At 47.2% G+C, this 12,029-nt stretch overlaps 1 protein-coding gene across 3 annotated transcripts; it reads right to left on the bottom strand.

Annotated features, from left to right (window-relative positions):
- Positions 1-358: 358 nt before the first annotated feature.
- Positions 359-11,721, bottom strand: TYMS (thymidylate synthetase). 3 transcript variants are annotated; one of them, XM_065890014.1, is made up of 7 exons: positions 11,511-11,721; positions 9,615-9,688; positions 7,055-7,229; positions 4,727-4,828; positions 3,854-4,029; positions 3,033-3,104; positions 359-496 (listed from the first exon to the last, which is right to left on the bottom strand). In XM_065890014.1, the coding sequence occupies exons 1-7, from the start codon at positions 11,719-11,721 to the stop codon at positions 359-361; spliced, it is 948 nt and encodes a 315-aa protein (XP_065746086.1). The 3 variants fall into 3 exon arrangements, with proteins under 3 accessions (XP_065746086.1, XP_065746087.1, XP_065746089.1); XM_065890015.1 differs by lacking the exon at positions 4,727-4,828; XM_065890017.1 differs by lacking the exons at positions 7,055-7,229; positions 9,615-9,688.
- Positions 11,722-12,029: the final 308 nt, after the last annotated feature.

Genomic DNA, 12,029 nt, shown 5'->3' with positions numbered 1-12,029 from the left:
GACTGATGGTGTTATCCAGCTTGCTCCAATTTGGGCAGTAGTTAGTTATACATAATTCTTGAAATTCACTGACCATTTTCATAAAAACAAAGTTTGAATTAAGAGTATATATATTTTCTCTTTCCTGTCTGTATTCACAATCTCTACATTTACATACATCCTCAGTGAGTTACCCTAACTCCAGGTCTTTTATTACTAAGAGAACCAGCACAGTTCTATTTGCCAGTGGCAACATCCTTAAAAGTTAATAATAACTGATAGATCACCAACAGGTTTTGACCTAGTTCCTTCTCCTTTAGAGCAAAATGAACTTTCACCTAGGTGTAAATATCCTTCAAACAACTCCTTCCAAAGCACTCTAAACAGCCATTTCCATTTTAATGGTCGGGTGAGGATTGTAGCCTTCAATCTGAAAGTCTTCAGCCTTGAAGTCATCAATTTTCTCAACTTTTCGAAGGATTTTGAGCTTCGGGAAAGCCCTTGGTTCTCGCTGGAGCTAAAAACACATAAGGCCATTATTTTGCCAGATCCATACAACCTGCTTTAATTTTGCTCCCTGTGTCCCTTCATGAAACAAATAACAGTATTTTACCAATAAAGTATCAATATTATTTTTCAGGGGTGGAATACTACAGATACCTTGTCCCTGGTTATTCAATGCTGCTGACCAATTCTCTCGCCCACATGGAGAGTGAAGGGTGTTCAGTAGAATCACATGGTGTCAGGAGCCTTGGTGGCTCACCAGGTTTAAGTTCTTATAATCGACTGCTCTTGGTAAATTTGTTAAAGACAGGGCCTATTCTTCTACTTTAATAAAAAGTAGCTACAGAATGGTTACTTGAGTCCCTTGAACCCTAGCCCAACTGTCCCTGGCAGAAAGGGCAAAGAAGATGACACGTGTTGACAACAGAAAGGGATGCAAGCCAGGACTCCTGGGATGAACAGACAGCAGCAATGAGGACATGGACACAGGTCACGACCACACATAGCATTCCGTCCAGCATGACTGGAGCAGACTGCCAGAGAGGAGCATTTGGATGAGCCCTGGGTCACCCTCTAATCACAGCAGCCAAGCTCCTCAAAGACTTGCCAAACCCAGACCTAATCCAGAAGGGGCTAAAGGTTTGAATTTTTTTCCTTGAGGTTCATTAAGCACACTCATTTTTATTGCCATCTTAAATCATCCTTTGTTGGAAATACATAAGACATGACACCATAAAACACGTAGAAGAGAACATAGGTAAAATATTCTGACATAAATTGCATCAATGTTCTTAGGTCAGTCTCCCAAAGCAATGGAAATAAAAACAAAAATAAACAAATGGGACCTAAACTAACTACAAACTTTTGCATAGCAAAGGAAACCATAAACAACACCAAAAGACATTTCTCCACAGAAGAAACACAGATAGCCAATAGGCACATGAAAAGATGCTCAATATTGCTGATTATTACAGAAATGCAAATCAAAACTAAAATGAAGTACTATCTCACACCAGTTAGAATGGCCATCATTAAAAAGTCTACGGGCTTCCCTGGTGGCGCAGTGGTTGAGAGTCCACCTGCCAATGCAGGGGACACGGGTTCGTGCCTCGGTCTGGGAGGATCCCACGTGCCGCAGAGCGGCTGGGCCCGTGGGCCATGGCCGCTGAGCCTGCGCGTCCAGAGCCTGTGCTCCACAGCGGGAGAGGCCACAACAGTGAGAGGCCCGCAAACCACAAAAAAAATTAATTTTTAAAAAGTCTACAAATAAATGCTGGAGAGGGTGTGGAGAAAAGGGAAACCTCCTACACTGTTGGTGGGAATGTAAGTTGGTGCAGCCACTGTGGAAAATATGGAGGTTCCTCAGAAAATGGAAAATAATATTACCATATAATCCAGCAATCCCACTCCTGGGCATATATCCAGACAAAACTGTAATTCAAGGATACATGCACCTCTATGTTCACAGCAGCACTATTCACAATAGCCAAGACATGGAAACAAGCTAAATGTCGGACAGATGAATGGATAAAGAAGATGTGATACATCTATACATACAATGGACTACTACTCAGCCATAAAAAAGAATGAAATAATGCCACTTGCAGCAACATGGATGCAACTGGAGATTATCATACTAAGTGAAGTCAGAAAGGGAAAGGCAAATACCATGAGATATCACTCATGTGAAATCTAAAATATGACAGAAATGAACCTATCTATGAAACAGAAACACGAACAGAGAGAATAGACTGGTGGTTGCCAAGGTGGGGAAGGGGTGGGAGTTCAGGATTAACAGATGCAAACTAGTGTATATAAATGGATAAACAAGGTCCTACTGTATAGTACAGAGAAGTATATTCAATATCCTGTGAAACCATAATGGAAAAGAATATGAAAAAAATGTATATACATGTATAACTGAGTTTGCTGTACAACAGTAATTAATACAACACTGTAAATCAACTATACTTCAATTAAAAAAACAACAACAAAAAACATCCCCAAAACAAATCCTTTGTTGGCTGCTGTAAATTATGGAAGTGAACACAGACTTTTCAAAGTTCAGACCTAAATACTGTATGTTAGCATAAAACTAAGGGAAAATATTTGCATTTAAACACTCTTCCAAGTAAAAGAATGAATTAAAATGCCACCTCTGGGAAGGTCCTAAACCTTCTGGTCCAAAGATGGCTCCTCCTCTGGTACTGGTACCTCTGGCACTGGTACCTCCGGTACTGGTACCTCCTGGTACTGGTACTTAATACCTCACAGCACGTGAGTGTCTGTGGCCTCCTCCTCTGGTACTGGTACCTCCTGGTACTGGTACTTAATACCTCACAGCACGTGTCATGTAAAGTGTCTGTGGCCATTGAGGCCTGTCTGCCTTGTCCCTGCCTGCCCACCACCACCCGCAAACCTGGAAGCAGGTCCTCTTATCTCTGTCAGAGCACTGAGGAGAACACTTATTACAGGAGGGATGTTTTCCATATCGACCTTTTATCAAGAGAAGGTACCAAACCCCAAAGTGTGACAGATACATTTCTTACCTGAATTTTCAGCGGCTCAATGTGATTCAGGTAAATGTGTGCATCTCCCAAAGTGTGTACAAAGTCACCTGGCTAAACCCCATGGGAGAAAGCAGAACAGTAAATGCTTTAGTTTGAATTCCTTTAAAACACATCATGTAAAAACACATGATACAGAGTATGCAGACATCCCAAAGCTTTTCACAAGGAATTTAACCAGCGTCAATTTTGAGAAAAGTTGATTCATCAAAGTTATAATAAATAACCTATACGATCCCGTTAGTTTATACAGAGCAAAAGGACGGGAAAGCTCCAAGGAGGTTACAGAGTAAGCCAGTTCCTCATTTACATCTATCATATTTAAAGACTAACTGGAGACAAAATTCTCTGCAATTAGTTCTTCCACGTTACAGGATCTAAGAGCTCAGTGCTTGGGACTTCCCTGGGGGCACAATGGTTAAGAATCTGCCTGCCGATGCAGGGGACACAGGTTTGAGCCCTGGCCTGGGAAGATCCCACATGCTACGGAGCAACTAAGCCTGTATGCCACAACTACTGAGCCTGCGCTCTAGAGCCCGTGAGCCACAATTACTGAGCCCACGTGCCACAACTACTGAAGCCCATGCGCCTAGAGCCCACGCTCCACAAAAGAGAAGCCACCACAATGAGAAGCCCACGCACCGCAACAAAGAGTAGTCCCCGCTCGCCACAACTAGAGAAAGCCCGGGCACAGCAACGCAGACCCAATGCAGCCAAAAATAAATTTTAAAAAAAAAATCATTAAAAATAAGAGCTCAGTGCTTTAGGCTGGCAACAGCCGTTCCTCCCTGAGAGGAGCCCACCTTCAGGCCCGTGATGTGTGCGATCATGTAGGTGAGCAGGGCGTAGCTGGCGATGTTGAAGGGCACACCCAGGCCCATGTCTCCTGACCTCTGGTACAGCTGGCAGGACAGCTCACCGTTCACTACGTAGAACTGGCAAAGGGCATGGCACGGGGGTAGGGCCATGAGAGGGAGATCTGAGGAGATGGCAGAGGAAAGTCAGGAGGGGCAGTGGTTTTAAAGAACACAGCTCTAGGCAAAGCGAAACAGAACCAACTCATAAAGCGGAGATGGTGAGAAAGAGCCACTGGGCCAGCGACCCCCGTGACCCTCACAGACCGTTCCAACCCCAGGGATGGCATACGGTCGACAACAGAGACCTGTCCATCAACGTGAGACTTCTGTGGATGCATGCTGACAACTGAAGCCATGCTCTTCTACCCGAGCTGAAATGAATTACTTGTGCTACCACCATGGCACCAAACCACAAGTATAGGAGGAATGAATTCATTTGCAGGGGCCACAGGATATTGGCCACTCAGGCACACCTTCCCGTATTCAAAATCTCTATCATAAATGCAAATATTCCACTCTGGGTATTTAGTACACCTTGGTAGAGTTTAGTTTTACAATATAATTGTTTAAAATGTTCATAATAGTGAGGGGGAGGTGATCTGAAATTCCATCTGCCTCAATTTAAAATGTTAAAATTTTCATGTGTATTTTTATAGGCAATTTAAAGCCCATAAAATACAAATTTCATCTGGGCCCAACCTCACCCTCTAAAGGTGAAAATGGGACCACGTGCGACATGGCCAGGGTCACAGGGGCAGCCGGGCAGCCTCTGCAGGAGGTACAGTTAAGACATGGCAGGGTGACTGGGATGCAATCAACCTTTTGGATTCCAAGCACACAGGATGATTCTTCTGTCGTCAGGGTTGGTTTTGATTGTGTCAATCACTTTTTGCAGTTGATCTACTCCTTGATCTGAATAATCTGCAGAATTGGCAAAAAGAACACATCACACGTGAATCACAGCATCCCATGAGAGGGTCTCGGAGGTCATCGACCACACTGTCCTCCCATGGCCTCCCCTGGCGCACAGTTACACGACAGCCAACGAACAATACAAATGTCTTATATTTTGTCGGGTTATATTGAGTCTTGGCTCCTAGGTCTGTCCTCTGGAACCATAACAATGTCTATTTCTTACCTACTTAAGAGTCCTTTAAATACTTGGCCGTGGTGCCCCTCCTCCCCCTTCTCCTATCACTAACCTTCTTCAGCCTCAACAATCTGTTTCTTCCAGTGGTCCCCACAGGACGTAGTCTCTATACCATCAACCAATCTTGTCACGCTCCACTGCCAGGCACAGGGCTGGATCTTCACTAATTTACCCTACAATACACGGTCCAACTAACAGAGGATGAGAATTCCTTTTTGTCATCTAGACACTATCCTTCCAACACTCCCACCTAAAATTACAATTTAACAGCCAAATACCTACTGACTGTAAATATCAGGAAACCTCTAGTTATTATACCACCTTATACTTTTGTCCCATTTCTGGTCTCTGGACTTTTAAGTCCCTGCCTCCTTCTGAAATGAACTGGAAGCCGAGATGTGCAGAGCTTCACATCCCTCTGGTTAAACTTCCACTTATTGGAGTCAGACTATGCTCAAGTCCAGTAGTTCTAAATTTGGGGAAGAAAGTCCTATCACCATCACAGTTCCAGAAAAGTAACATCAAAGATTTAAAAAAAGATGAACTGTGAAGGAACAGTTCTGTATCTTGATTGTGGTGGTGGTTACATAAATCTATAGGTGCTAAAATTGCACACAAATCTATAAAGCTGGAGAAATCTGGTAAGTGCTGTGGGTTTTACAAATGTTAATTTATGTGAGAGGTTACATTTTCTTGGGCAATTTCCTGTGAACCTATAATTATTTCAGGGTAAAAATTAAAAACAAAACAAAACAAAAACTCTTGTACTGAAATCCAACAGCTAAGCGTTCATACAACTCTAAACTAAGGCCATAATTTCATCAGGTCCCTCAAGGAAGAATAAATAATTGAACATGAGGCAGGATTTAAGGCACAATTAAGCCAGGGGTGTAGCCTCACATCCTGAGGATGTCCTAGGACGGGGGCTACATTCTAACAACAGAAAGACCACTCACCTGCAGAGAAACCGGCCCACAGAGCATTTTTTTTGGTGTGTGGCAAAATTTATATAACATTAAGTTGACCATTTTAACCATTTCAAGGTGTGCAGTTGGTGGCGTTAAGTACATTCCCAATGTTGTGCAACCATCACCACTACCCATTCTAAATCTTCTTCATTTTCCTAAACTGAAATTCTGTACCCATTAAACAACTCCCCATCCACTTTTGGTCTCTGTGAATTTGCCTATTTCAGGTTGGCATAGCATTTTGAACTTACCAAAGTTGCCACCATTCCAAAGACTTAGCCATTTATTGAAAAACCCAACATCAGGCCCAAATCCCTCCAGCTGGCTAGAGCTGAGGTGTGACTGTCCCCTTTAGATGGCACAGGCTTTCCAGGTAACTGGTTTTTGCCCAGCCAGCAAACTGTTACTTCCTGTGTGTATGCACATGCACGGCGTGCCCGCACACACACACCCACCCCGAGGTAGGCATTTGCTTTTGCAACTCCTGACCTAGGGATGGAGGGACAGGAAGGGTCAAAGGACCTGGACTGGATTCTGTGACAGTCAGCAAGTGGAGCCACTAAGTGACAGAGGGTGGGCGCCCAGGGGTGAGATGTTTCACCTTCCTCCATCTCACCAGGACGGTGAAGAGAGGGTGACCAGAGACCGGTCCCCAGCACCACTACAGTGTGCTGGGCAGCTCAGTCTTTAAAAGGGAAGATCAAGGCCGCCACAGGGCAATCCCTGACACTCTTGTCCCCCAGATGAACTTCCAACCCTACACCCAACACACTGACCAACCACCAACCGGGTCACTATCTGCTGATGAACAAGGTATGGAAGGTGCTAAGACCCAGCAAGTGCTAACCACCCTGCTATGATCTGACCTGATCCTCCACCTGAATCTGAAGCGCCCCTCACAAGGTCCAAGTTATACATCCACTTCCCCATCTCCGGTTTCCTATCCCCCAGGCTTCACTTGCAACAATGGAACAAACTCAGGCTGTGAGAGGCACTCAGGAAATCTGAGGCCCCACTCTGTCTCCTCACCTGAATCCATCTCTTTGTATTCAGCCCCAAAATGCCTCCACTGAAAGCCATAAACTGGGCCTAAATCCCCTTCTGCTCTGGTGGAGAATCCCAGGCTGTCCAAGAAGTCTCGGGACCCATTTGCATCCCAGATTTTCACTCCCTTGGAAGACAGCTCCTTAGCGTTTGTGGATCCCTGGAAGAGATGGGAGAGAGCAGCATCCAGTGAATTCTGTGCCATCAGTCGATCCCCCAAAAGCCTCCCCCTAAGTGGGTCTGTGCTGACAGACAGGGGACAGCACCTGACACATCCCATCATTAAGCAGGCTGGTCCCAGTCCAAACTTTCTGAGGGCCCCCAGGATGGTCCAATCCTTCTTTGCAATCACGATCTCCAATCTTTTTTCCTATTCCCCTCAACTAAAATTCGAAACACCTCCAAGTCCTTTAACTACTTCCATCTCATCTAACAGTTTTGTGTTTCTTAACTAAATGTGTTCTGTGTCTAAGTGTGATACCCCAGGATGAATCTAATGCCTCATGTGCAATCTGTTTGGTGTATCTTAGACCTGGTATATCAGATATTTCCGCTGATTGGCCTAATCAGTCTTAGCTTTTCTGGCAAATATGTCAGTCATACATCTTACAAGTGCCACTATCAAGTCATGTTTACCCCCAACCTATATTCGCAAAGTTAAGGTGTGGGTTTTGGGGGGTTATTATTTTTTTTTTTTTTTGGTGCCAAGTACAAGCTTTATTTTCCTCATGTATTTTACCTCATTAGATTTGGCCCATGTCATCCTAGCCTTTATCCTGATGGTGCATCCAGGTCAAGGACAGACCCCACCAGCCTCTGGGTATGATACGCTGTAAGGTTCCAAGCAAGGCTATGAGGCCACACACACCTGGGCCCCATGCCTCTCTTCCTCCCTTCTCTGACCAGCTTCCTGACCCCTCTAGCCTCACCATCTGCACCCAAAAAAGAGCACAGCAGTAGTAACCACCACCCATATTACTGTGAGTAGAAAATACAAGCAAAACGCTTGGCACTCGACCCAATATTAACTATTGCACAGACCATACATCTCCATATTGCCCAAAGATCCCAGCTGAAGTGCAGGTAAGCTCTGACTGCCGTATTTTTTTTTTTTTTTTTGCACCACACAGCACGTGGAACTTCCTCGACCAAGGGTCAAACCCGTGCCCCCTGCAGTGGAAGCACGGAGTCTTAACCACTGGACTGCCAGGGAAATCCCTAACTCCTGTATTTTTGAGTCACCCATGGAGTGATGATCAGAGGTTGAGTCTGATGTGTTCCTGACAAGGATTTATTAGAATCCTGCACTCAAGCTTTAAGATAAAACAAGCGAATACATTTTATTTCTGAGCATCTCAGTTCCTCCCTTTCTGTCACTGAGTTTGTACTGATTTTTTTCACTTCCAACAACTCATTTCTCAACCCTTCGCATGTGGCTTCAAAAGTCTCCCTTCCCATCTATTCAGACTGGGCTCTAGCTGCTTTACAAACGTCCTCTTCTGAGATTTGCGCTGATGTATTTTGAAGTAGAAGCTCGCTGTCAGTTGAGATAGGCCAATGCAGAAGAAAATACCCCGAGAATACAGAACTAAGGGAGACTGGATTGAATCCAAATCTAAACCTTTTCTAAAAGGTGTTAAGAGGTCTTGGGCCTGCTTTGGCCCAAGACAATACAAGCCACATAAGTGCCCTGTAGAAGGGATCCCAACCTCTAGCCCAGCCCAGAACAGAGCCCATTTCCTCAGGTACCCTGTGACCAGCACTGGCCAGAATATCACTGGTCTGAACCAGATGGAGCGAGGGGAAGCCCAGGTGTGGCTGCTGCCATCACGGCACTCTAGCTTGTTACTCAAGAGACCCTTCCAGCTTATCCCAACACGAGAGCACAGTTGGGATCTATATTCAGTGATCACTCATGCTGAGTGCCTACTGTGTGGCAGGCTGTGTCTCAGGGGATGCAAAAGTGGACAAGAGAAATTCTCTGCCCTCATGGAGCTTCTAACACTTTTCTAAATTTAAAAAAAAAAAAAATTTTTATTGATTTTATTGATTTATTTTATTTCATTGATTGTCTGCCTTCACCCTTGGAGGGGGTAAAGGGGGAAGGCAGACCTTATACATAAGGTATTTCTCTGTAGAGAAAACAAAGGAGGGGTGGGAGGAGAGGGTGGGGAGGTAATCACAGTTTTAGATCCGAGGCAGGGAAAGCTCACTGAACAGAGACTTCAGGGTGAGGGAGCGAGTCATGCTACATGGAGCAGAAGGTTCCAGGGAGCAGGACCAGCGGGTGCCTGGGCCCTAGGTGGGAATGTCCTGGTGTGCTCAAAGATTAGCAAGGAGGCCAGGATGGGAGGGGCAGAGTGAGCAGGACTCTCGCGGAGGCCAGAGCTGAGACAGGATGGTAAGGACCTTGGCTCCTACTAAGTGAAATTGGAGCCATTAAGGGCTTTAGGCCGAGGAGTGACATGGTGTGACTTTTAAAAGGATCTAGCTGATGCTGTACTGAGAACAGATTATTGATTTCCAATAGCAGCAATTTCTTTACCTTGATAAACCACAGCAACTCCTCCAAAACACCCTTCCAGAAAACACGTTTGGTTGTCAGCAGAGGAAATTCATCTGGAAAACAAAGTTTATTGTATAATTTCAAGATGGGAAAACAGAACATGCCATCCAACTTTCTCTGTAAAAGCAAACTGCTCCAGGACACAAGGTCCTGGAGTGACCACAGAGCAGCTGGAAAACTGCAACCTCTGCTACGTGGGCACCCCCGGATCAGAGTGGAGCTCCCAAGGCTGCAGCCCCAAGTCAGTGACACAATTCAGACCGAGACCACCCTCCTGTGCCCCTTGACCACCAGACACAGGAATTCCACACAGTGATTTGGGGCAGGGAACAGGCAGGGATGCACATGTACACAGGGAAAGAGCTACCACCCACTACCTGGTTAGCGTGAACCCTTCATCACAGAGGTGCGAAGACAACACATAGAATGTGACCTAGGACAAACCCTGAAGGCTCCTATTCCATGATTATCCTGCCAGGGATAACTTGCTCAAGACCACGGGATAGTAGATACTGCCCTGGCCCAAAATGAATAGTTTCTAGATAGTCGCAAAGAAAATTAACCTCTGTTCTTTTAAGTGTAATAAAAATAGTTAACTGTTTAAACACTTGATATGCATGATCCTATTTGATCCTCAAAACAGCCTCTTCCTTGAGGCTCCATTATGACCTCCCTTTTTACAGACACCAGGAGGTAATACGTAAGTTTGCGTCAAGCAATAGAGAAAACTGTAAAAGCTTCTCTCTAAATTTGGTACCTATTCAGTCGACATTATCACTTGTACAGGTGCTACTCATGTAACAAGAACAGATTCTTTCAAGCACCTGCTTCCCTCCATTTTGAGGATGATTTCCTTCATTTTGAGCACATGGGGACGCTGAAGATGGGAGAAGTTAAGCCACTTGCCAAAGGTCTAAGCAGAGGGGCGGGGGTAGAAACGAGGTCTGTGGCTCTCCGGTCGCCACTGCGCTGGAGCTGCAGGAAGGTGGATCCCTCTGCTCAGACAAAACTCCCTAGGCTGTCCAAGCCACATCGGCCACTGCAGCCCCGTATTTTCCAGTCTCTCCAATGGGTGGGCGGCGGAGGGTTTCTCCCCTGACCTGGGTCAATCTGCTTCACCAACAGTTGGTCTCCCCACTCACAACCGCCCTCCACGCCTGTTTCAACTTTCGTCCGGTGCCGACCCCCACCCCGCCCCTCTGTCCCCTGAAAGCCCGACCCTAACAGCCCCCTAGACACACTTCTTCCCAGGAGCCACCCTGTTTTAAAGACAAAGACAAATAAATATGAACTCCTACTCGGACTCTGCGTTCCTGTTTCAAGGTTTAAGAGGAAAGCTGGTTCGCGGGACCAGATGGCAAAACTGTAGTGAACCACAAGTTCCCGCCCCTGCTTTTCGGCTCGCTCCTCCCAACGCGGCCTCGCCCACGTCATCTTCGCTCCAATTTTTTAAAACTTTGCAAGGCGGAACAGCAGACGCGGAGGGAAGAGGAGGGGCAGAAAAGGGGCCCTCCAGCCAAGGCCCCGGTCAAGCCCGAGCAAATCCTCTCCCACCCTCTAATCTGGGGCAAACGCTGCAGGATCGCGCCCGCTTTGGGGAGACAGCATAACTGCGTGATTAAGAGCCAGAGGACCCGGTTTTACCTCCCAGCTCTGTCCCTCCAGTCCGTGTGACCCTACGCAAGTCACCTCTCTAATCCGAGCCTCCCTTTCGGCGTCTGCAAAGTGGGGCCAAGGCCGCTTCCCCTCCTCGCGGGGTTGAGGTTGAATAAACGCCCGCCGCGGGGCCCGGCCTGTCCGGAACGCTCTCTCCACCGCAGCTCCGTGCACACCCGGCGCGCCCGCCCTCCCACCCCCGTGGCGCGTCAGCCTCACCTCTCAGGCTGTAGCGCGCCTGCATGCCGAACACCGACAGGGTGCCGGTGCCCGTGCGGTCATCCTTCCGAAAGCCGCAGCGGAGGATGTGCTCGATCTGCCCCAAGTACTGCAGCTCCCCGTGCGGCGGCGGCGGCCGCGACTCGGCGCCCTGCTCCTGCGCGGCAGGCGGCGACATCGGGCGCGGAAGCTCTGAGCCGGCGGCGGGCATGGCGCGGCAGCGGGCGAGGCGACCCACCGCTTTCAACGGTCCTCTTTTCCCGCCACCGCTCATGAGACTCCGCCTCTTCCTGTGACGTCGGCCCCGCCCCGACCCCCTCGGGCCCCGCCCCTCGCGTCCCCTGGGCGCGCTGGGCCGCCAGCTGGGACCGCGCGCTTTCCCGAATCACGTAACCTTTATGGCATTTTAAAAGTCAAGAACCTTTGGCCTAGAAGGAAATCCTAAAGCTGTATCTTGGTGCGTTGCCTGAGACAGGCCGCCCTCGTTGGAAAGATTCAGGGTCGACCGCACCTTTCGGT

Source organism: Phocoena phocoena, chromosome 13 (assembly GCF_963924675.1).
Source record: "Phocoena phocoena chromosome 13, mPhoPho1.1, whole genome shotgun sequence".
Lineage (NCBI taxonomy): Eukaryota > Metazoa > Chordata > Mammalia > Artiodactyla > Phocoenidae > Phocoena > Phocoena phocoena.
The sequence above is the reverse complement of the archived record's forward strand: the minus strand, read 5'-3'. Positions and strand labels throughout refer to the sequence as shown.

What these genes read in the sequence shown, in the direction of transcription:
- TYMS (XM_065890014.1), bottom strand. Translation starts at nt 11,721, where the DNA reads ATGCCCGCCGCCGGCTCAGAGCTTCCGCGCCCGATGTCGCCGCCTGCC. An exon ending in ATACAAAGAGATGGATTCAG is followed by an intron (nt 4,829 to 7,054) that starts GTGAGGAGACAG and finishes CCAATTCTGCAG; the next exon opens with ATTATTCAGATCAAGGAGTA. An exon ending in GTGTGCTTGGAATCCAAAAG is followed by an intron (nt 4,030 to 4,726) that starts GTTGATTGCATC and finishes CCATCTCCTCAG; the next exon opens with ATCTCCCTCTCATGGCCCTA.